At 37.2% G+C, this 26,633-nt stretch overlaps 1 protein-coding gene across 2 annotated transcripts in view; it reads left to right on the top strand.

Annotated features, from left to right (window-relative positions):
• The first annotated feature begins 23,182 nt into the window (after window positions 1–23,182).
• The window catches only part of VPS26C (VPS26 endosomal protein sorting factor C), a 74,595-nt gene continuing 71,144 nt past the window's right edge, over window positions 23,183–26,633 (top strand). Inside the window, exon 1 of one of the 2 annotated variants that reach the window (XM_072614970.1) lies at window positions 23,183–23,498. In XM_072614970.1, the coding sequence (XP_072471071.1) occupies window positions 23,442–23,498 (57 nt within the window). In that variant the 5' untranslated portion in view covers window positions 23,183–23,441. The remainder of the gene's footprint in view (window positions 23,499–26,633) is intronic. The other variant, XM_072614969.1, reaches the window with a different exon arrangement.

The raw sequence follows: 26,633 nt of genomic DNA, 5'->3' as shown, positions 1-26,633 counted from the left end.
CATTTGGCTGTTTTACTAATCACTCCATCATCTACCAAAGAGGTATATGCAACTGGACTTCAGCAGTGATTGACTTGGTAAGAGAGGATAACTTATGGAATGGGGGACCTGGTAGGTCCTCCCAGGAGTCTGAGCTGACTGAGCCAAGCTCTAGCATACCTGACATGTAAAAGAGCCTTGAGGGATGGGGAAGAGAAGGTCTTCATCTACAGATTACTAGTTGATGGTCATGGGTTTCTGGACTGGAACAGGACTGGAAAATTGAAGGTCCTAACCCTTTTGGAGTTAGGACCAATGGAAGAATTGTGTTTATGCCTTCCACTGCCTATAGTTATTTGTGGGTCTTCTCAGCACCCTTCAGAGACATCCTATTTGGAAATAAGCAGATTGGAGAGTGAGTTCATTACTAAGCTGGGCCTTTGAGTAGTCATGCCATGTTATGCTGGGCAAGGGATGATATTTTATACACCTAACTAAAAATGAAGCAGATATTCCTAAGAAAACTGTTATGCCACAACAAGAAGTTAATAACTCTCAAAGAATTGGCCAAGAAACATAAAAAAAGAAAAAGAACAGAAGTCCCAGGTTTTTTCATACCCCTCTTCCTTCAAAAGGACTGAGTCTGAGATATCAGCAATCTGGTTCATATAATGGGTAATCTCAAATCTTTGCATTTCAAAGGAATTGATCTACTGATATAAGGCAGGTGAACTGCACTGCCATGAATCTTCCTATTAAGGCCAGGTGTCCAACCTCCTAGAAGCCATGTCAATATCATTCTAGGAAGGGAAGGGTTTTTTAGTCCAACGGTTTCTCAGATCCAATCTCAAGGTAGATTTACCTGATAAAAGGAGACTATTTTTGGACATAATTCTGGCTGATCCCTTCCCTCCCTTCCATATTCCTTCTCTAGCTCAAAGTCACCTGGATCTACTGATCCTTGTACCCTCAGAGGGATCCCTATGCCCTGAAGAAATATATCATGTTCCCCTCAATTGACAGACTTCTTTTTTTCTTTTTTGAGATGATTCAGATAACTCCTTCATTCCAGAAAGGGTTTAGGAAACCAAGGGATGGTATTATTGGGGAGAGCTTTGCTTTCTAACAGCATGGATGAAGTAAAACTGTAGCTATATAACCTTAGTGAATGTGTATTTACTTGGAATAAATGAGATCCTCTAGCTGACTTCGTGGTAATGCTGGATGCCTGGATGAAAGTGAAGGACAGTGCTTATTTATCTCCTATAGAGGAAAGGTTCAGCCCCTCCAGAAATCCTTAAGAGTTCGAAGATTTAATATAATCACCCTGACATAAATACCCTGATGTGGCTCTCAAGGAGTGAGTGAGGGAATGTGAATGGGTGGAAGTGTAGAGAAAGCCTCAGCCTTGATTTAGATTCCAGGACAGATTACACGCAAGAGGTGTATGACCTTTTAGTCACTTAACTATAAATGACCCTGCATGTGATAAAAAACTGTGCCAGAGTTGTCATCATCTCTTCTATGGCTTTGGTGTTCCTGGTATGGCTCTTGTTCATTGTCATGACCTTATAACAGGAAAAGAATCTTATAGTTTTGGTGGACTTGATGTTCCTGTTGCTTCTTCCGCTCATTGTTATCATCTTATATCAAGACATCAATTCCTTGGAAATACAAAGACTTGATATCATCCATTACATGGAACACATTGTGGATATCTTAGGCTCAGTCCTTTTGAAAGAAGGGAGGCATAGAAAAGCCTGAGGTTTCTGTTCTTTTTTCTTTTTTTATATTTCTTGGCTAATACTTTGAGAGTCATCATTAATTTTTGTTGCGTTTCAGTTTTTTTTGCTATCATTTTAGTATAGTTTTTTTTTTCCCCTCTTCTCCTCTGCTAGGTTCCTCTCATTTGCAAGATTAGGATTATCAAGTAGAATATATGTATGAGACATTTATAAGGACGGTCCTTTAGGGCTGGACTTCTTAAACTTTTTCCACTCAGGATCCTGTTTTTATGTGATCCTGGGTATTTAGGTATATAAAATAGGTAACAAATCAAACATTTACTGATAATAAATCATAAAGAAATTTATTTTAAAACAATTTTTTGATACACATATAATTTTACCATTTATTAAAAATGAAAGCAAATTTGCACACTAATGAGATGGAAGTGCTTACTTATTATAGTTATTATAAAGAATTAAATCTTGGTGACATATTTGTTATAGTAGGTGCAGAGCATCTGTGACATTTTTCAGAATTGATCAATATTTTGATTTTGTAACTGGCAATGCTGAGAACACTGCTTTGAACAAAAACATAGTACAAGATGCAGAAGTATGTTTAGGGCCATTTCACAAAATTGTTGGAAATTCTGTCCTAATCCCAAGTCAATATTCATTTAATGAATTTTAAGGAAGTTCAAGTTTTAAACCTGAGTCACTTGACAATTCAGCAAATTCTTCTTGAACTTTTAATGGCAGACAACTGACTTTTTTATTTCAATTGAGTATAATTTATGAACCCTATTTAGTTTTTTAGGATCAAAATATGAAGGGAAGTATTTCTGAAACTGTGTATTCAGGCACTTCAGATGATCAATTACAACTCTTACTATTAAATCTTTAGGAAGGTTATTTTCAATTATAAAATCATATGTAACTGTAAATATTTCTCACTGATCTTCCAAGTTGTCTTTGGCCATTTGGAGGTTGAGTAATTTGGGAACAGCTGCTACCAGTGATTCCATGCTCTGAAGCCTGCTCCAGTCCTGTCCCTGCCGCATTGCCCAGCCAAGGCTGAGTTGTACTCCGCTCTGAGCCCAGTGGGATAGACCTTTCCTTTCGGCCTTCCAGGCTGTCTTGGACTGGAAATCTCTTTCACTCTGTCGTTTTGTGGCTTCTGCTGCTCTAGAATTTCTGCAAATATTTCCAAAGAACCATTTTTTCCATCTTATTCTTCCATATGTTAATTTTTTTAGTGAAACTTTCCGTTTTATCTTTTAGCACAAATGTTACAATTTTTTCCTTGAAGTGACATGTTTAAATCATTGATTTTTTTGAAAATATCCAACAAATAGTGGTTTTGAAAGCCACAAGTCATTATGAAAAAAATGAACAAAATCAGATTTCTGTTCAGTCAAAAATATGGTTTCATCTTTCAGGTTCAATCTGTTTAAATTTCACCCTCTTGAGAGTCACCTTACCTCTGCCTGTAGTAATAAGCTTTTGTAATTAGAGTCCATACCCTTCCAAAGGTTTGAAAACAAACAACTGTTAAGGGCATGGCTATTTGGCTATGAGTGCCCCTGAACTGATCATGCAGTGAGTAAAACTGATAAGTTCATTGCCACCAGGTTTAACTTTTGCCACAAATCCAATATTCTCCAGCACCATCTGCAATTTTTTCCATTGTAAATCTTCATTTGTGAAAGTTCATTGACTTTAAGATATATATCATCCTCTCTCATGTACCCTTCCAAAAAGAGACAAAACATTAATTCCTCATGTATGCTTCCTTCATAAATATGTCTTACATAAAGTAACAATTGTGCTATGTTAGAAATATCCGTTGTTTCATTTAACTGAATTGAAAACTTTGGGCCGCCCTTAAGCCTAGTAAAAAGCTGCTGGAATTAGTCATTACTAATTTCAGAAATTCTTTTGGAAACAGTATCATTTGATAAAGAAATTTCATGAATTTCTTCCCCATACTTTTTCCCATGAACTATTTCTGACATTTTAATAGCAGCAGGTAACATGAGATCTCCTATTGCATAGGAATTTTTAGTTTTTGCAATTGAATAAGTTTTGTAAGATACAAGTAAATACTTTTCACTAACAGTTACAAATTTCTCAAGACATTGTTTTTCTTTATTTGAAGATTTTAAAAGTCATTCAAAATATTCTTTTGGTTTAATAATGCTGCATGCTTGCTATTAAGATGTCATTTTAGTTTGGCTAGTTTCATGCTCTTCATTACAAATTAAGCAAAGAGGTCTTGCCACACCATCATCATTATTAGAAGTAAATCCACATTGCAAAAATGATTCAACATATTTCCTTTTTTTTTTTTATCAGTTTAGGTGTACTACAACCTGGTAGCAAAGACTCTGCTGATTGTCTGAATTTAGCCACTTATCCAAAAAATATTTTTGCCCTAAAATATAAATAAACATTGCTAATAATTTCTCAAATAAATACTAGCCTTAATGTATGAAATTACATTTGTTTATGCTTAATTTAAAAAAAACTGATGTTCACATTTATATACACAAGCAGTGGTGATGGTGAATATTATTAAAGAATTTTTGTCTTTACTTGCTGCAATTAAACACTTACATTTCTGTAAAAGAAGGAGATAATATCAAACATTCTAACACAATACAATCCAAGGACATACTAATTTGATGTGTATATTCTGAGGAATGATGATAGGAAAACATTAAAAGTCTTTATTTTCCACAATTAAACTACTATGTTTTTATAAGAGCAGAAAACTCTGTATATATAGTAAAAAAACAAAAAAAAAAACAAAAAAACACTGCAATTTATAACATACAATAGTTTAAAATATGAGCCAAGGTGTTTCTGCCAGCATCTGATGGCGATGCATGATTTAATGACATGTGCGGTGCAAAGTGTCATGCTTGTGTTCAGAAACAAGGGTGCAGTGAAGTCATATGATGCAATATGGGCAAGCACTGCCAAAAACACCTTGGATTCATTAAGAGTTTGATTTTGAATTAATTTTTGGTCATTGTGCATTCAGAAAACTTTTACTATTGCCAAATTTTTCACAACCCCCCCCCATTCAGTTATATGGTCCCATATGACCCACAGTTTAAGTAATACTGCTAGAAGATCCTTAAAACTTTGTGTATATAAAAAATATACTATATATATTTCTATTTATTAGTTCTTTCTTTGGAGGTGGATAGCATCTTCCTGCATAGGTCCTTTGTAGTTGATGAGTATTTATGATACTCGAGAAGAATTAGTCATTCAAAGTTCTTTTTAGGACAAAATTTTTGTACAATATTCTCTTGGTACTGGCTCATTTCACTTTTAATTATTCCATATTTTTATAAAATCAACCAGCTCATCATTTCTTACAGCACAGTAGTACTCCATCACAATCATATGCCACAACTGGTTTAGTCATTCTCCAGTTAAAGGATATTTATCATTTTAGATAATCTGATAGTACAAGATGATATCTCAAAGTTGTTTTAATTTGCATTTCTCTAGTCAATAATGATTTAGAGCATTTTTATAGAACTATATATAGTTTTGATTTCTTCCTTGAAAAGTTGACTGTTCATATCCTTTGACCATTTATCAATTGAAGAATGATTGTATTCTCATAAATTTGACCAAGTTCTTTATGTATTTGAGAAATGAGACCTTTATGTGAGAGACTATAAGAATTCTTCACACACACACCCCCCCACAATTTTCTGCTTTCCTGCTAATCTTGGCTATATTGGTTTTATTTGTACAAAAACTTTTAAAGTTTTATGTAATTGAAATGATCCATTTTACCCCTCACAATGCTCTTTGTCTTTTTTATTAGCAAATTATTCTCCTACCCATATGTCTGATAAGTAATATGTTTCATGTTCTTGTGATATTTCCTTTCATATCTAGGTTATATGTCCATTTTGGCCTTGTCTTGGTAAATGATTCAAGATATTGTTCTATGCCTTATTTCTGCTGGACTGTTGTCAGTTTTCTCAACAATTTTTTAAAACAAATATGAATTTTTATCTCCAAAACTTAAATTTTTACATTTGTCAAACACAAGGTTACTATAATCATGTACTACCGTGTATTCTATGTCTCCTCTGTTCCACTGACCTACCTATTTCTTAACCATTACCAGACAGCTTTGATAATTACTGCTGTATAATATAGTTGAAGGTCTGATATTGCTAAACCTCTTTCCTTTATCTTGTTTTTCATTAGTTTCTTTGAAATTCTTGACTTTTTGCTCTTCCAAATAAATTTTATTTTATCTAATTCAGTAAAATAATTTTTGATAATTTAATTGAGATGACCTTGAATAAATAGATTAGTTAGATAAAATCGTCATTTTTAATTTTGCCTATCCATGAACAATTAATATTTCTCCAATTATTTTAATCTGACTTTATTTGTATATAGACTTCATGTAGTTCCTGGGTCTGTTTTAGCAGTCATAATCTCAGGTATTTTATACCATCTATACTTATTTTAAATGAGGCATCTCTTACTATCTTTTCTTGCAGGGTTTATTGGTGACGTTTAAAAATGCTGATGATTTATGTGGGTTTATTTTATATTCTACTACTTTGCTAAAATTGTTGTTTCAATTAACTTTTTAGTTAAATTTTTAGGATTTTCCAAGTATGTCATCATATCAGCTCCAAAAGAGATAGTTTATTATCTCATTTCCCATTCTGATTCCTTCAATTTCTTTTTCTTCTCTTATTACTATCACTGTCATTTCTACAATATTGAACAATATTGATGACACATAGTGTAGTTTCCCTGTCTATCATCTTTTACTTAAATCTGTTTTAACCTTAACTTTGTTTGAGATCGTGATTACTACCCCTGCTTTTTATATTAAAATAAATTCTACTGTCGTCCCTTTATTTTAAATCTATGTGTATCTCTTATTTTTAATTGTTTCTTATAAAAAATTGTTGTTAGATTCTGATTTTCAATCCATTCTACTATCCATTTCTGTTTTATGGGTGAGTTGATCCCATTCACACTCAAAGTTATAATTATTAGTTATATATTTCCCTTCATCCTGTTTTCCTCACTATTCATCCTTCTTGCCCTATTTATCCTATCCTACCTCATGCATCTAATTTACTTCAGTCCACTAGCTTGCCTTTCTATTCCTTCATCTACTTACTCCTCTAAGTCTCTCTCTTTTTCTCTTCCTCTCCCCTCTATAAGTCCCTCCCTCCTCCTGTGTTCTCATCCTATTTCTTTATAAGTTTAGAAGACTTTTGTGTCCTTAAAGATATGTTATTCCCTCTTTAAGCTACTTACAATTTAAGTAAGATTTCAGCATGATCAGCCCTCCACTCCTACCTGCTTCTGCTTTAACAGTTCTTTCTTTCTTACTCATTTGTATTACTCTACTTTACCTCTCCCTACCCAATTTTATTTTTTTATAATCTTTCCATCCTAGTCAACTCAACCTCAAGCTTTTTATCAATGTATGATCTTTCAAACTATCCAAATAATAACAATTTTAAGAGTGCAGATAACATTTTCCCATATAAGAAATAAACAATCCTATTGAGTTCCTTGTTCTCTTTCATTTCTGGTCACACTTTTATGAGGCTATAACATTGCTTGTTGAATGAAACTAAAGAGAACAACAAGTAGACATCTTTGTCTTCTCCCTTTAGAAGGATTGAATCCAAGATCTTATGGATTTGTTTGATTTGGTGGGTGATGCCAAATCCTTCCAGTTCACAGTTGGTCTCCCAATATAAGGTTGTGACAATGAATAAGATCAATAATAGGAACATCACAGCCATGGTAGAAATCAGGGGCTCCTAATCTGGAGTCTGTGAACTTTTAAAAAAATATTTTAATAACTATTTCAATATAATTGATTGCCTTTGAAACCTATGTATTTTATTTTATGCATTTAAAGTGCATTTTTCTGAGAAGTCTTCCCTAGACTGCCAACAGGGTTTATGGGAAAAATAAAAAGTTTAAGATGATGCCTCCAGCATAGTCACTGATCCTCATCAGTGGTTATGGGCATTTGAAATAAAGGCCATTACTCATCTGCATACAACCTGGACTGGTGCTTGAGTTTATGTCAAAATTTATCCTGTCAGGAAAGATATCTCTTTCTTTGAATTTCGCATTGGGCGAAGTAAGATACTAAATCTTCACCCTTTTTGAGGTCTCAGCTGAGAGACTTTCTCTTTCTGAAGGGGTTGGGTATCCAGAGATAATTTTACCTCCTCCATGTTATTAGAAAGCAAGGCACATCCCCATAATTCCACTCCTTCCTTTCCTAGCCCTCACGAGGGCTGATACAATATCCTTTTAATGCGAGAAAATCTAAAAACATGATACTACCAATCAGATATTCAACTGAATGAGAATTAAATAATTTCAACCATTAGTTTTTGACACTCTGTAGTGATCATGTACAAGACCAATATAAAGTATCCTGATTCATTTACATTTTACACATAAGTCCAATGATGTAATCTTTAAATTTTTTGTCCTGATGTCAAATATTGGGTGACAATATAAAAATATCTCTCATGCCATCCTGGGAAAAGCATTTCTCATGCCACCTTGGACAGTGCTTGTAAAAAATACTTTTTAGCACTCTTGTAAAGTCAAACATGAAATATATTAGAAGACTTATTGTCTTTCTGGGTGGTCTTGTTTCCCCTAATGCCCTTCTTGTGCCAATTAGTGCAGAAAACATACAATGCCATTTGATCTGTGGCAGGGATTGATTAACAAAAGCAAGACTGATCATTTCTGCATTATGTGATTTGAGTGGATCTAACCCTAAAGGAAGCACCTAGAGAAAGAAATCCAGTGCTTATTTAAAATCTGTTTATCTCCTATTTTAAAAAATTTTTCTTTGAAACAAATTTCTACAGAATGTGTTCCCAACATTCACTTAGATATTTTAGCATTTGTAAAAGCATTCACAACACAATTTGGAAATTCTCAGTAGACAAACTGCATTTTAGTCTCTAAATAGTCTCTAACTGGTTTATGATGCCATAAATTCCCTGCAGACTCCTTCCTATCTGTGTCTCTTGTCTGCTTTCTAGTTTGGCCAGAGTCAGGAGACAGAGACTATCATTCTTGAGACTTGGAAAAAACAATCCTCAGCTTAGATCTTGGTCGAAGAAAAATTTCAGATACTACCCACACAGAAATAGATAAACAGACAGAACTGAAGGACTTTTGTGGAGTGTGCTCCATAAGTCCCAACTATAAATAAATGTAAAGATTCATCTCTGGTGTTAGTTGGAGTTAATTTGAGTTCTACTGAAGTAGAAATCTCTGCTTCTCCTTTATGGAATGACTTTTACCTCTCCTAGTCAGGTAAGGTACTTTTTCAGTTTGGAGAAGTTAAAAAGATCTTTTGCTAGTCTAATTTTCAATGAAAAATGTGGGTGGCCAATAGAGATACGGTCTTTGAGAGTGCCTTTCTAAAGTTTTAATAGTTTTAGGAACCCTTCCTCAAGGGGCAATGTGGTTCAACAATGAGTAGTCTAGTCACAGACCTGGTCATCAGTTTACTTTCAATAAGGGTTAAGGAATCCCTAACAGAAGTCTCCCTGACAGTTCATGGCATTCAAACTGGTAACCAGTTTTAGTGCCAGAATAGGTAGTCAGATAATGACTAAAGAAAAAACTCAATGCTTTTTGTCATAAGTGCATTCTTTTGACCCTTGTTTTCTACATCTGGGTTCACAGTGTCATACTACCTCAGCATAGGTGCAGCTGTTAATAGGTTTATTCCTTTTGTCTGGGGTCTCAGTTTATGAGCTAACAGAGGACAGTATTAGAGCAAAATCTGGAGACCTTCTCTCTTCTTAAAAGAATTAAAGCAGACTTGCAGAACTTGACAGCAGGTTCCAGTCATAGATAGGTAAGACCAGAGACAGACTAACAATGGTTGGTTGCCACAGGTCATGTGACAAACAGGAGAGTGTGCAGTGGCAATCCTCCATATTTTTTGCAGGTTGCTGGAAGTCCTTTAACAGGACATCCATGGGCCATATGCTGTGCAGGCCTGAATTAAAGGGATATTGTCATATAGCAAATACTAAACAACAATGATGAAACTTACATATAAACATTAAAAGACAAGCATGTTGCTACTTCCAGTTTGGCCACAAGATGTTGCCAGAGACCAGACTATTGGGATTTCAGTTAATTTACTGTGTTGCTGTTAACCCCTTATCCAACTAGGAAGATAAGGTTTCCCCAACTTTCTTTAGGCTCTGAAGAACATTAATTGGTGCACAGTCTCTGATCCCCTCCCTTTCCCTAACCTCAATCTAGGGTCTTTCTTGAGAAAAAAAATATCTTCAAGGGCTTGTCAGTTGAGGATTTTCCCAGTCTTTATATTGCCAATTATTGTTAAAATTATCAAACTAAACACAGAAAGCACCCAAGACAGTCACACACAGACAAAAGTTGCAACATTTCCCCAAGGGAGTGGTTGGGTACCTTCTAGCTTGGAGTCAAAATTGTGGAATTTGAGGTTGAGAGCAGAGTCAGATCTCCATTTACAATTCTCCAGGAGAAGTTCCCCACCCTGTCCAGGTAAAAAAGTCTCACTGAGGAATACATAGAAATGGAGAGGTTCCCTAAGAAGATTTTGGGGACCAATCTCTCTCCCCTAATCCTAGACAACTAATCCCCATTGTGACAAACAAAATTAATAAAGTAAACTGAGGTACAGAGTTCTGAACAAAATCAATTTATTAGCAGGCATGTATATAACTTAATGAAGTAGGTTATACTGGCAATCTCAGTAAAACCAGTGACCGCAATGAGAAGGAGGGAACTGTCTTTATTGACACACAACTTGCAATTGGTTATGCTAAGAAACGTGGGCTGGCATTCACATGAGGCTAACCACTGCCTCTCTCTACCAATTAAGGAGTGTAAATTGTTTTATGGGTCTCATCTACATCTTGTAATCTTTGCTAGAGGATCAAAACTACCAGACTTGCTATCTCTTTGGAAGAGATCAAAACCCATAATTACACAAAGATAGGAAAGGCAAACAATATATCTTTTGGGGATGGTACCAAGTTAGCTTGTGGGGCTTAAAGCTAACAAAAAGATGTCTCTTTTCATGAGTAATAGCACCTTTTCTTTTAATTGCAAGTTTTAACTAACTCAGGGGGAAAGCTAAATTCCTGAACTCAACTCAAGGCCATAGATAAGTAACTAGGATTCAAAGTAGTAATAATTTAGTTTTCTTCAAAGGTTATTATAGAAATTCAGGCCTTAAGTATGTTTTTGTAATAAGTTCTAAGATTTTAGTAATTAAGGATTATTTGGACTGAACATTAGATAATGGACTACCAGTAAAAGATATAGAGTTTTCATTACTGGAGCTTTTCTGAAAATGCATCAAAATCTGGTTTAGAAATTTTAGGTTTAGACATTCTTTTGTTCTTTGGGAATGGATTACAGAAAAGAAGCATGATATATTGGATAAAGTGGTGGACTTGAAGTCATAAGGTCATAGATTTGAGCTGGAAGAAATTTTAAATGTCATCTAGTCCTACCTATCTCTTATACAGCTAAGAAAATGGAGGCCCAGAGAGATTAAAAATCTTGCCCAAGTTTACATAGGTAGGTAGTAACAAAGCTAGAATTTGAACCTAAACTATTACTCCATAGTCAGCACTCTTTCCATCATACCATGAATTAGGAAGACCTGTGTTCAGATCCTGCCTTTAACATCTACTGGCTATTTAATTATGTGAAAAACATTTAAACAAGGGGGGGAAGTAGAGTCAAGATGGCAGAGAAAAGGCAGGGACTCATCTCAACTTTCCCCCAAACTGCTCTGAAAAACTTTAAATAATGCCTCAAAACAAATTCTGAAGTAGTAAACCCCATAAAAAAATGGGGTGAAACAATTTTCCAACCCACAACTTAAAAAGTCAGTAGGAAAGATCTGTTGCATTGAGGTAAGAATGGAAGGTAGTCTAGAGCAGCAGGACCCCAGTCAACCAGCAGTAGGCGTTGGGGAAGACTGAGTCAGTGGCAGCAGTGGCAGTTTGTGGACCTCTCAGTCCACAGAAGGTAAGGGTGTCGGGCAATTGGTCAGAAGGATATTACAAGGATCCCTTTTCTGGTACCAGAGGCAGGAGTCTATTGGATTGCCCATACTTGAATCTGGATCATAGTCCTAGATCTCTGTCCCACAGTTATACCCACAAGGAACTGGAACTCTGATCACAGTCCCAGACTGGAAAAGAGTGCTTGTGTTCACTCAAGGAACAGGAGAGTAGTAAACACACTTCTCCCTAGATCATACTACCTTGGAAAAACCAAAAACTTACAAGTCCCTGAATTGTCACTGAAAACCACTGCACAAAAGACCTGAAACTTGGGACAGTGCCCACTCCATTTGAGAAGCAGAACTCTACTTTAGCATACAGTTAAAAGTCAAGAAAGAGGCTGGAAAATGAGCAAACAACAAAAGAGTCTGACCATAGAAAGTTACTATGAAGACAGGGAAGATCAAAACACAAACTCAGAGGAAGACAACAAAGCAAAAAATGCTATGGCAAAAGCTTCATAGAAAAGTATGAATTGGTCTCAGGTCATGGAGGAGCTCAAAAAGGATTTTAAAATCAGAGAGGCAGAGGAATAATTGGGAAGAGATGAGAGTGACACAAGAAAAACTTGAAAAAAGAGTTAATAGCTTGCTAAAGAAGGCACAAGAATATAACACCTGAAAAGCCAAAATAAGTCAAATGACAAAACAGGTACAAAAATCCAGTGAAGAGAAGAATGTCTTGAAAAGTAGAATTGGCCAAATGGAAAAAGTGGTATGAAAACTCACTAAAGAAAATAATTCCTTAAAAAAACTGAATTTGGCAAGTAGCTGCTAATGACTTTATGTGACACCAAGAAATAATAAAATAAAACCAAAAGAATGAAAAAATAGAAGAAAATGTGAAATTCCTAATTAGAAAAACAACTGACCTGGAAAACAGATCCAGCAGAGATAATTTAAGAATTATTGGGCCACCTGAAATCCATGATCAAATAAAGAGCCTGGACATCATCTTTCAAAAAGTTATTAAGGAAAGCTGCCCTGATAGGCTAGAACTAGAAGACAAGACAAAATAGAAATAGAAAGAATCTATTGATCACTTCCTGAAAGAGATCCCAAAATGAAAACTCCCAGGAATTATAGCCAAATTCCAGAACTCCCAGGTCAAGTACAAAATATTGCATGTAGCCATAAAAAGAAACTACAGTCAGGATAATATAAGATTTAGTAGTGTCTACATTAAAGGATAGGAGGGCTTGGAATATGATATTCAAGAAGGCAAAAGAGCTAGGATTACAAGAATCATCTACCCAGGAAAACTGGATATAATCCTTCAGGGGAGAAAATGTATATACAATGAAGTAGAAGACTTTCAAGCATTCCTGATGAAAAGGCCAGAGCTGAATAAAAAAATTGGACTTTCAAATATAAGACTCAAGAGAAGTATAAAAGAGTAAACAGGAAAGGGAAATCTTAAGGGTTTCAATAAAGTTAACTGCTTACATTCCTACATGAGAAAAGGATATTTGTAACTCCTAAAAACTTTGTTATCATTAGGGTAGTTAGAAGGACTACACATAGAAGGTATGGGTGTGAAATGAATATGATGGAATAATTATCTAAAAAAATAAAATTAAAGGTTGAGAAAGAGAAATGCACTGGAAAAAAGGGAAAGGGAGAAGTTGAATGAGATAAATTATCTGACATAAAAGAGGTGCAAAAGAGTGAAGCAGAAGATAGGGACATGGGGTGGGGAGGAAGTACGGAATCTTTCTTTCATCAGAATTGGCTCAGAGGAAATAACATACACATACAACTGGACATAGGAATCTATCTTACCATACAGGAGAGAAGGAGGGAAAGGGGATAAGAGAAGGGGGGGAACCTGATAAAAGAGAGGACGTATTAGGGGAGATAAAAGTCAGAAGTAACCATGAGAATGTAACAAACATGGTGAAAGGAGAGAGAGAAAAGGATTAATGGGTAAAATAGGATGGAGGGAAATATGTAATTAGTAATTATAACTGTGAAAAAATTTTTACAGCGTTTCTCTGATAAAGACTGTATATCTCAAAAATATAGAGAACTGAATCAAATTTATCAAAATAAGTTTCATTCTTCAATTGATAAATGGTCAAAGGATGAATAGGTAGTTTTTATTTATTTTTTAATAGTTTTACTTATTTATTTTTAGATTTTGACATTCATTTCTGCAAAATTTTGAGTTCCAATTTTTTCTTCCCATCTCTCCCCTCCCCCTACCCCATAACACCTTGCCTTCTGGTTGTCTCTTCCCTCAATATACCCTCCCTTGTATCACACCCCACCCTTCCCTTGTCCCCATCTTCTCTTTTGTCTTATAGGGCAAGGTAAATTTCTATACCCCGTTACCTGTATTTCTAATTTCCCAGCTATATACTTTGAATTCCAACTTCTTTCCCTCCCTCCCTCCCCACCCGTCCCCACTGAGAAGGCAAGCAGTTCAATACAGGCTGTATATGTGTCGTTTTGCAAAAGACTTCCATAATAGTCATGTTGTATAAGACTAACTGTATTGCCCTCCATCCTACCCTGTCCCCCCCTTTTTTTCCTGTTCTCTCATTTGACCTTGTCCCTTTCCAAGTGTTTACTTCTAGTTGCTCCCTTCTCCCATTTGCCCTCCCTTCTGTAATCCCCCTCACCCCACTTGTCCCCTTCTCCCCTACTTTCCTGTAGTGTAAGATAGATTTTCATACCAAATTTAGTGAGCATGTTATTCCCTCCTTAAGCCATATGTGAAGAGAGTAAATTTCACTTTTGCCCCCTCATCTCCTCCCTTTTCTCCTCCATTGAAAAAGATTTTTCTTATCTCTTTTATGAGTGATAGTCTGCCCCATTCAATTTCTCCCTTTCTTCTCCCAGTATTTTCCTCTCTCTCCCCTTAATTTTATATTATTTTATGGATATCATCTCTTCTGATTCAACTCAACCTGTACTCTCTGTCTATGTGTGTGTGTGTGTGTGTGTGTGTGTGTGTGTGTGTGTGTGTGTGTGTGTGTGTGTAGTCCCTCCACCTACCCAAATACTGAGAAAAGTCTCAAGAGTTACAAATATCATCTTTCCATGTAGGAATGTAAACAGTTCAGCTTTAGAAAGTCCTTTATGATTTCTCTCTTTCCTGTTTACCTTTTCATGCTTCTCTTGATTCTTGTGTTTGAAAGTCAAATTTTCTATTCAGTTCTGGTCTTTTCATCATGATTGCTTGGAAGTCCTCTATATCATTGAATGAACATTTTTTCCCTTGAAATATTGTACTCAGTTTTGCTGGGTAGGTGATTCTTGGTTTTAATCCCAGTTCCTTTGACTTCTGGAATATTCTATTCCAAGCCCTTTGATTCCTTAATGTAGAAGCTGCCAGATCCTGTGTTATCCTGATTGTATTTCCACAATACTCAAATTGTTTCTTTCTAGCTGCTTGCAATGTTTTCTCCTTGACCTGGGAACTCTGGAATTTGGCCACAATATTCCTAGGAGTTTCTCTTTTTGGGTCTCTTTCAGGAGATGATGCAGTAGAGTCTTTCAATATTTATTTTGCCCTCTGGTTCTAGATTACCAGGGCAGTTTTCCTTGATAATTTCATGAAAGATAACGTCTAGGCTCTTTTTTTGATCTTGGTTTTCATGCTTTTTAAATTGTCTCTCCTGGATCAATTTTCCAGGACAGTTGTTTTTCCAAAGAGATATTTCACATTATCTTCTATTTTTTCAATCTTTTGGTTTTGTTTTGTAACTTCTTGGTTTATTGTATAGTCGTTAGCTTCCCTGAACTCCACTCTCATTTTTAAAGAACTATTTTCTTCAGTGAGCTTTTGAACCTCCTAGTCCATTTGGCTAATTCTGATTTTTTAAAAACCTTCTTTTCCTCATTGTTTTTTTTGGACCTCTTTTTCCAATTGAGTTAGCCCATTATTAAAGGTGTCATTTTCCTCTGCATTTTTTTGATTCTCCTTTAGCAAGCTGCTGACTTGCTTTTCAAACTCTTCTATGGCCTGAGTCCATTTCATATTCATTTTGGTGGTAATGGAGGCAGAAGCCTTGACTTCCTCTGATAGTATGCCTTGTTCTTCCTCATCTGAAAGGATGGAAGGAGACACCTGTTCACCAAGAAAGTAACCTTCTATGATCTTATTTTTTCCATTTTTTGGGGGCATTTTCCCAGACAATTACTTGACTTCTGAATCCTTTGTCAAGAGGAGGGTCCTAGTGCTTCTCTTCCCCCCAGGACCATACTCAGGGCTGAGATTTGGATCAGCTGCTCAATTCCCTCAGGGGCTTTAAGCTGAGCTGCTTGTACAATGGCTGCAGTCTGCTTGTTGCTACTGCTGCTGCCTCTGCCACCACCTGGGGTCATTGCTGGGAGGACTTTGCTCCCCTTTCACCCAGCTGGGAAAGCCCTCCCACAATGACCTTTGAAGCTTTCTTTGTCGTTTGTGGGTTGAGGGATCTGGGACCCTCCCTGTTGGGGATTCTGCCCCAGAGGCCTGTTCTGGTCCTGTTCCTCCCTGTCCCATAACCAGGGCTGTGCTCAGCATCCCATGAGATAGACCTTTCCTGTAGGCCTTCCAGGTTACCTTTGGCTGGAAATCTCTTTCACTCTCTCTGTTGCTCTAGAATTTGTTGAGAGTCATTTTTTTACAGGTATTTTATGGGCTATGGGGGAAATGCTAGAGTATATGTACCTTTCTACTCCACCATCTTGGCTCTGCCCCTGAATAGGTAGTTTTTAGATGAAATAAAATTATCTATGTTCAGGTTAAAAATGCTCTAAATAACTCTTGATTAGAAAAATGAAAATTAAAACAACTCTGAGCTATTGCCCCATACCCATCAAATTTGCTAAAATGATAGAAGAGTAAAACAACAAATGTTGGAGGGGATGTGGTAAAATTGAGACACTAATGCACTATTGGTTAAGTGATATATTATTCAACCATTCTATAGAGCAATTTGGAACTATGCTCCCCCCAGGTCTATAAAACCATGCACACCCTTTGACCAAGCAATACCACTACTAGATCTGTATCCTAAAGAGATAAAAAGGAAAAGATTCTACATGTTTGAAAATATTTGTAGCAGGTCTTTTAGTGGTGACAAAGAACTGGAAATTCAGGGGATATCCATCAATTGGGGACTGGTAAAAATGTTGTATATGATCATGATGGAGTACTATTGTTCTATAAGAAATGATAAGCAGATTGATTTCAGAAAAATCTAGAAAGATTTATATGAACTGATGCAAAGTGAAATGAGCAAAACCAGGTGAACAGTAACAGCAATATTGTATGACGATCAACTGTGAATAAATTAGTTATTCTCAGCAATACGATGATCCAAGACAATTATAGAGGACTTATAATGAAAAATATTATCCATCTCCAGAGAAAGAATTGATGCAGTCTAAGTTCAGATCAATGTATACTTTTTCTTTCTCTAGTTTTCTTGTTTTTTTCCTGTGTTTTCTTTTATAACATGAATAACGTAGAAATATGTTTTGCATGACTGTACATGTATAACTTATACCAAATTGCTTGCCTTCTCCATGATGAGTGGGAAGGGAGGAAGGGAGAGAATTTGAAACTCACAAATTAAAAAAAAAAATGCTAAAAATTGTTTTTAAATGTAACTGGGGACTAAATAAAATATTAAATTAGAACCAAAAAAACACAGACAGTTAATCTTTCTGAGACATCTATAACATGGGGTACCTAGTTGCAGAGACTCAAATGAGATCATAGACGTAAAGTTCTTTTCAAATATGATATAAATGTAATAATATAAATGTCAGTTATGTTTTCAAGAGATCTTGTCTAATTCTGTTATAAAGCATGATTCTAGTTGTCTTTAGAATAGTTGGGCAGCTAGGTAACATGGTGGAGAGAGTTTTAGGCCTACAGTTAGAAAAACTCATCTTTCTCAGTTTGATGTGACCTTAGACACTTTTTAGCTCTGTAAACCTAGGCAGGTCATTTACTCTTGTTTGCCTTAGTTTCCTCATCTATGTAATGAATTGGAGAAAGAAATGGCAAACTACTCTCGTATCTTTGCCAAGAAAACCCTAAATGGAGTCATGAAGAGTCAGGTACAACTGAAAAAAAAAAGGAAACAGCATGGAATAACATGGAATGTGTTCCATATAAACATGGAACAACAACATGGAACAGGTAAGTATTTAAACCCATGGTGCACAATTTTCCTATCACAATCACATGTTTTGCACACTGCTTTAATTCAATTTCTAGAAAAGAGCATGATTAAGCATATTTTTAAATACTGTTCCTTCATTTTCCTTAAACAGTTTATCTTTTGGATGTTAATAGATAGGTTTTAATTGCTAGGCAGTGTCAAACCAGAAGCAGCTCTCTGTAGAAGTGCATATTTGTGTTTTTTGAAGTATACTGGGAAAAAGATAAAAAATGAATTGATTCTGGAAGCCTAAGCAGTTATATTTTCTAAATAAGTGGCTATGTCGTAGTCATGCAAAGTGAGACTCAACACAACTGATGGCTACTGATGATCTTTAATTTTGTTGGGCATTTTAAAATAGGAATTATTTATGAGGAGTTGCTTTAAAACTGTCATAATAACCCTCAGTCAATAGATACATAATGTTGTAATGGAAGGGTGAAGAATGGGAGAGACGCTTAGAGCTGCGATGAGATATAAAAGAAAATCAGGCTGGCAGCTAGGTGGCACAGTGGATAGGTACCGACCCTGGAGTCAGGAAGAACTGAGTTCAAATGTGACTTCAGACAGTTACTAGCTGTATGACTCTAGGCATGTCACTTAACAGTGATTGCCTCCAAAAGTTGAAAGAACGATAAACACTTACACAATGGCTACGCATGCTCCATAGTCTACCCAAGTTCCTTCCTTTATACATCATCAGAACTCTTCTAGAAGTATTCTCCATGTGGAGAAGTTGTATCAACTGAGCAAACTAATGGGGTCTGTGCAAGTTCCAGGCTTCCATTACACTAGGAGACAAACCTGTAAGTGTAGTGTGGAAGGTAGAGTGTGGTGTAGCTGAATGCACCTTTTAACACTATTGTTGGCACCCAGTCTTGCTTGACATTGTCCTAACCTCATCCCTATTTCATGAGGGAACCATGAACCTCCACTCTTAATATACTTAATCTAGACTTATAGTACTTCACTATCATCAAATATATGTGTGTGTGCATGTGTATGTGTGTACATATATATTCACATATATAATCATATATACATTAAAAGGACAAGTTTTGAGGTAGAGTGATGTAGTGGATTAAGATCTGGCCTCACAACTAGGAAGAACTAGGTTCAGTTTCTGTCTCTGACATACTGGTTGTGTGGGGGTAAATAAATTAATGCTCAGGCAATTTTCTAAGACTTTGTGTAGTACCAGAGCAGGTGTCTGTTAATTAATTAATTAATAATTAATAAAGGGAGTTTCCTTACAGTGAGTTCTCTATACCACTGAAATTACAGATCTGGTTAAAAACAAAAGAAAACAAAATGATGACAATTCTAGTCTTCTGCAGATTTTTGTTTTGGATTAGAAATCACATTCAAAGTTGATAAAATATACAAGCAGAAAAATTTCTAATTTCATACCCAATAAATTAATTCAGATCTTCACACTTCACCTCATTCCAGGACTATTGCAATAGCTTGCTGGCTGATCTGCTTGCTACAAATTTCTTCTCACTCCAGTCTATTCTGCATTCAGTTATCAAAGTAATCTTCCTAAAACACAAGTGTGACCATGTAACTCATTCTTCTCCCCACCCCCAACTCCAGACACTCCAGGGGCTCCCTATCACCTATAAGGGCAAATATAAAATCCTCTGTTAGGAATTTAAAGATTTTCCTTTTATATTTCCAGTCTTCTACACCTTGTTAAAATTTTCTTGTATAAATAAAACCAATGTAGCTAAAAGTAGAAGGAAAGCAGGAAAATGGGGGGAAAACTTTAATAGACAATCTCTCAGATAGGATATAATTGTGATGGAATACTGCTATGATATAAGATTTGATAAGTTGATTGATTTAGAAAAACATGGAAAGACTTGGACCTATGAAGGAAGATGTTATCTAACTCCAGAGAAAGAACTGAAAAATAGAGTAAGCATAGTAGGGTCTTACATATATGTATACATGTGTGTATATGAATATATGTGCTTATAGATATGTATATATGCATATGTGTGCATGCATGTATATACATATTTTTTCCCTCTAGGGGAGGGGGGGAAGAGGGAGAAAAAAAATAAAAAGTACACAACAGAAAGCAAAAGAAAACCTAGAAGGAAGCACAGAAAAGTTGGGTTGCTTTGAAAACAATGTGTAGGATTTATTACATAGCTTTTCATGAAACAAAAATTTATTGTTTTATGTTGAATCCTCTCATGTTCTGCCGTGTACATGGAAATGCTCTTTTTTTTACTTTTCTCATCTTGTATTTATGTTTAAAGCGAATAAAAAAATTAAAAAAAATACTCTCAAAACCATACAGCTAACAAGTTTCCTGATTCATATAGTATAATAAATTCTAAGAGGGACACATTTCACTTAAAATGAGACCAGAATAAATTCAATTTCACCTGGATCTATTTTCCAAATGATATCATATAGAATCTCAGTTGATAATTTCAATTATTTAGTATTATATTTTATACAAAGGGGTATTTATTACAAGCATTTCATATTATAGTATTCACTATTTTCAGAAAAAAAGCAGCTCACTTCTGGGACCCTAGAAGATGTAATCTTCAATGAATCCCATGAATGCTGCCACTGTTTAATGTCAAGTCTTGAAATAAATAAAACTCATGAGAAGAGGAATAAATCCATCCTTAATCAAGATGATAGGATAGCAAACCTGCCAGTCTGGAGGATGCCCCCTTCCTCACCAGACTTACCCTAAAAGGTTCTTGTATTTTTAGGAGAAAATGGGGAGGGAGGGTCACATTACTTGGCAAAGCCTGGTCATTATATCCCAGTTGCTCTTGGCAATCTGGGCAAGAATACCCACTCATTATGGATAATTTACCCTTCAGGATCTAACTTGCCGTATATCTCAATGAACAGGATGGACAAGGACATTAGAAACTGAGATCCAGCTCAAGCTAGGTTCCTCTACAAGGGAAGATCCCAGGGCAGGGACTTAGGGTGTGGTTCAGCTCAACCTAATCAAGAGTAATATTTTAAGAAAACAAATGCAAGGACTTATTGAAATTCTGACATTACTAGGATTATTTAATGGAGTGGTAGATAATATTATGTTTGGCATTAACAACTCTCTGTCATTATATTGACAGTTTTTCTGTGTGACCAATGTTTTCATTCCTCTGCTGGAAAAGTTTCAGTAGCTATATATTTACCTCTAGGATCAATTACGAACTCCTCTATTTGATATTTAAGGCCCTTTACAACCTCGCTCCAGTCTACCTTTCCAGCCTCATTTACATATCATTCCTCTTTACTCTCTCTACTGTGAGTGAAATTCCAAGGCTTGTTTGCTTTATCTCACGTATGATACTCCATCTCCATGTCTGTTTCCATTCCCAAACTTCATTTCATTTCTTCCTTTTGGAATCCCTATCCTCTTTAAAGAGAGCTAAGTGGCAGAGTGAATGACTCATCGTCACCAGCTCAAATGCATCTTCAGACCTTTACTAGCTGTGTGACCCTGGACAAGTCACCTAACCCTATCTGCCTTGGTTCCTCATCTGTAAAATGAGCAGGAGAAGGAAATGGCAAATCCCACTCTAGTGTCTTTGCCAAGAAAACCCCAACTAGGGCTCCAAGAGTTGGACACTCCTGAAAGGACTGAACACCAAAAAGCCTCTTTTAAAGGTGAGTGAAATAGGTTTAGTGAAGACTTCTCAGACTGTAATTCTTCTCCCAGGGGTGAGGTAAGACCAAGAGGCTCAAGGTTACAATATTCTTAGAGTGGAATAATTCCATATAAGGATATAAAACTGTGTAGTACATCAGGGTCTCAGTGATTGGATGAAACTTACATAATTCTTCCATGTCTTCATTTCAAAAGAGATTGGTTAGATTTCGCATCTAGAATGTAAGATCATATTCTCAGCCAATGAGGATAATAGTCAGTGGAGGGAGGTGGGTCTTGCGTTAGGGTCTATAAATATCACTGCTTCTCCTTTGTCTTCGGCTTTCCTACTCCAGGTGAACTGGTATAGGATTGTCCTGCTTCTCGAGAATCGAATAAATAAACTTTCTGTCATCACTTTGAGAGACCTCTGAGTAATTAATTGAAGTAGGGACCTGAGCCATCCCACACAAAGGTTATCTTCAAGAACCCTCATGCAACCTTTCTGCTCTCCACATCTCCTTCCTCCAACCATGCTGGTCTCTCCCATCATCTCACATTCTGTTCATGTATTTTTTTGTCTACTTATGTGTGTATATATATTTTGTTTCTGCTGGTCTGCTGTAAGCTTCTTAAATGCAGGAACTGTTCCCCATTGGTTTTTTCAAGCCTTATTGACTGCTTGATTGATGACAAATTAAAGATGGTTTCTTTGCTTTTCGATACGTTAAGATACATTTAAATTACTTAAGGGAGTAATATTTCAATAATAGTAATATTTCATAATAATAGTAACATTTCAATAGTAATATTTTGATAATAGTAATATTTCATAATAATAATATTTCAATAATATTAATAATGATGACAATTCCAGCTAGAATTTTAAATAAGTGGCAGGATTTGAACTCAGATCTTGGTGACTTTAAGTCTGCCCACTCTACCAGCCAGCTGTCTTACATGTTTATTTAAAAGGTAATAGGCAGTATTTATTTGTCCTTTTACACTTTAGAGCATATACACTATCTGATAATGTATATCACTTGACTCATATTTTATATACATAAAAGATGATTTAAAAGTAGCCCAAGTTACATTTATTTGTCTATATCTATTCGAGTCATAAAATTTCTATTGTATTAGGAAATTTAGTCGTGGATAAAATGAACCTGGAAGGAACCTTGTACATAATAATATGTAGCATTACAAAGCGACCTGAGCACAACCTTAAGGGGGGGCGGGGAACCGCCGCTGCGCGCGCAGTCGCAGATGGGCGGGGGGCGGAGCGGGGCGGGGCTGGAGGAGGTGAGGGCGGAGCCACACAGCTCTGCCGCACCTATTTGAAACATCCGGAGCCGCCTGGGGCCGGGTGTCTTCCTGAGCGCTCCCTCCACACACCAGAGGGCGCCCCTCTTAACCAACTCCCCATTGGTTCCTCCAGACTCTTTCCTCTCTAACCCGGAAGAGAGCGAAGGAAGGCGGGGCTGCCTCCGCGGCCCGCCCTTCTCTCCCTACTTCCGGCGCCGGGGGCTTCTCTCGTTGCTGTGGTGACGGTCTCGGGAAGCGGTTGGCCCGGCCCGCTGGACCCGGCCGAGGCCCGCTCCGCCGCGGGGGGCGCTCCGTGTACTGGCCAGGGGCTAAGAGGCGCGCCATGAACCAGGGGAAGGGAAAGAGGAAGGGTAGTGGAACCTGCCCCGTGACCCGAGGTGCTGTCACGTGACTCCGTGGCTGCTGGGAAGGAGGAGACGAGAGAGTGAGGAGGGGAGCCTGCGGGGCGGGGAGCGGCCTGCTACCCGGCCATGGGGACCGTCGTGGACATCAAGATCAAAAGGGCCAACAAAGTGTATTACGCGGGGGTAAGTGGGGGCTCGCCCCCTCAGCCGCAGGGCCTCTGGGGAGGGGAGCTGCGGGGAGCCCCGGGACCGGTTTGGGACCAGAAGAGTCCCCCCCGCGGACCGTCCGTGCGTGGTTTGTAGCCCCGTAGCTGGCGGGCACGGGAGCCTTGCCGGATGTTAATTTGTCGGGAAACCTGCCCCCAATTCGGGAGAAATACTGATTTTCAGGTGGTCTTGGTGGCGTCCCTCGTTCAGTCGTGTCCGCCTCTTCCTGACCCGGTTCGGGGTTTGCCATTCTCCGCTCCAATTTATTTTACACAGGAGGTATCAGGGTCGGTGTCTGAGGTCAGGCTTGAACCCTTGACGAGGCTCCTTCCACAGCGCCCCCTAGCGCCTAGGCTGGAGCGCCCCAGGGGGGAGCAGATGGACGTAGACGCACCTTCCCTTTCCACGTTTGGACACCAGCGGGAAGTTTGACCTCGAAAAGCAGAAATGCCCATCTGCTCAGTCCTAATTCAGGCTACTTATAACTTAAACTGCTCATAAAGGAGAGTAGCAGCGTCTGTGGCGGTGTAGAGCACAAGAGAAAAAAATCCCAATACATGCTAAATTCTAAAAAAAAGAAAACTGCTCTTTTCCGTGGTGGGAATCTTTTGGTGCCTTCCTACTCGTTTTAGGAAATACGTTTCATTTGAAGTAGTCAGGTAGAGAGAAGTTAGATTCAGCCACTGATAGCTATTGTGTTCACTGAAATTGAAATTATTGATTTTAGCGCGAAACGGATGATTAGATTTTCAAGCTGAAGTTGCTGTTGTGATATTTCAAGAGGCCTGGACTCTAGTCAAGGACGTGAAGAAAAGCTGAATTACAAGAGAGTGATACAACATGATACCTGAATAATAGTATCCATAGCTCTGTGAGATGGACTGGAGTAAAGATACTTTGTGGCCACCGTAGAATTCTGGGTTGTGATTTTAATTGAGTATGTAACATCTAATGTTTATGAAAGCAGGAATAAAGGAATTTATATTAAAATAACGCAAAAATAATTTTCAGTCCACTCCTATCAGGGGTAAAACTCTTAAGTGAGATGAGCCCTGTAATTTGTCATTTGTGATTTTAATTATGCTGAGAGATTCATTTTGAATCAGCTGTCTGTGTTCAAAGAGCTACAAAACCACCTGAACATGTCTCTTGACTTTGAGAATTTGCAATAACCTCACCTGGGCTGTGGGTGATATTTCTTAAAAAATGTCAACATTAGGAAATCTCTGCAACGACACAACAGAATTGTGGTGTCCTTTGGCTTTCATCATTTAAGCTATCCTATACTGCTTCTGATGTTTATTATCTGTGTGACAGATGGGCAGATCGCTTAGTCTGTGTTGGCCTTAAGTTCCTCATCTGTAAAATGTAGATGTTGGAGTAAATGGACTCTGAGGCCTCTTCCAGCTTAAGATAATTATGATTCCATGTACTCGTAGAAAACAGTCCATCGCTGTGCCTTTGCACAAGCTGACTTCGATGTGTAGAACTCACTTTCTTCTTTCTTTAGACTCATAATGCCAAGTTTCTTTGCTCACCTCAAATGCTACCTCCTTCATTTGACCTTTTCTAATTCCTCCCAGCTGCTAGTGGTCTCAATCACTTTTTATCTATTTTGTGTGTATGTTTCATTTGCTACACACATGTATGCACACATACACACTGCTCCTCGTGGTTCTATTTTCCCATTAACTTCTTGAGGACGAGGACTGTTTCACATTTGTCTTCTGTATCTCCAGTACCTAGGGCAGTGCCTGGTGCATGGTAAGTGTTTAATAAATTTCTTGTTGATTGGTTGATTAATTTAAAGCAGTGATAAGTGACAGCCTCTAAGTTGACATCAATTCTCAAATTGCCTCTTTTTTCTCATCCTGCAGCTTAGAGCAGGTATTTTTTTTTTTAGCTAAACTTCATCTTTATCTTGTCCATATGAGTGGACAGCATGAAAAACTTTGTCAAGTTTAAACATAGCTTTCTACTTATCCACCATTCTGTTTATCCTGTCAGAAGAGGAAATGAGGTTGTGTGGCATGATCTGTCCTTGATGAAGCTTTGCTGATTTTTTTCTGAGTGCTCACAAACAATACTTGTAGTAATACATTGTGAAAATTTTTTTCCTGGAATGGAAGGTAGGCTCAGAGGCCTGAAGTTTGTGGATTTACCCTCCTACATTTTTTGAAAACTGAAAGAATTTTTGCTTCTCTCTGAGCCTGTGATGTGACCCTCTTGTGTCTTCCAGGATCTTTTATAAATCATTAATACAGTAACCCAGCAATCGTATCTGTCATTTCTTTTAACATCCTAGGATTCAGTTTGTCCAGACCTGGTTGTCTTAATCACCACAGAACAAAGATAATTAGCACAGCATCCCAGGTAATCACTCTAGATAGTCCTTCACAACAAATAGCCATCAACAATACAAAGCTTAGTGCACAGCATCAGTTTTCAGGCTGCAGTGCTGTCTGAGTAACTTGAAGAATACATGATGTACACATAATCACGTCAGTATTTCATTTCAAAATGAAAGCAAATATGTGTAACAGCAAACATAAATAAAGCAGTTATCAGTAGGCCTACGAAATAGCAAAATAAGCCATTACGCTTTCATAGCTAACGGTAAAACTAAACAATTAACAAATGAATCCAACTACAGATACAGGCATAATACCAGTATGAAGACATAAGGTCAGTACAGAGGAAATAAGCATAAAAAACAGTAAAATAAGCATAATTAAACATGTTTAAATATGCTTCAGTGAACGCAAGGCACATATTACATAGCTAAACATTAGCATAATTACCTGGCTATATGTGTAACAATTTCATTAGGTCTCCCTGTGACGTTGTAAGTTAGTCTTATTACTGGCTGGAAAGTCTTCTGTCTCCTGTGACCTGCTGGCTGCTCTCCCTATCCCTGTATTGGTTGATGTATGTATGATCTCAGTCTTCATCATCAATATTGTGGTCTTGTTTACCTAAAGCTTTATTGGTAGAGCAGTTACATTAGCTAGCAGTGGTGCTGTGTTCTGAAGGGTCTATCTGTAAACTAGAAGATTTTGGCTAAATTACTATGCATAAATTACTATGCATGTTCCTTCTGGATTCTGTCCT

This window comes from Notamacropus eugenii, chromosome 5 (assembly GCF_028372415.1).
Source record: "Notamacropus eugenii isolate mMacEug1 chromosome 5, mMacEug1.pri_v2, whole genome shotgun sequence".
Taxonomy (NCBI): Eukaryota; Metazoa; Chordata; class Mammalia; order Diprotodontia; family Macropodidae; genus Notamacropus; species Notamacropus eugenii.
The sequence above is the reverse complement of the archived record's forward strand: the minus strand, read 5'-3'. Positions and strand labels throughout refer to the sequence as shown.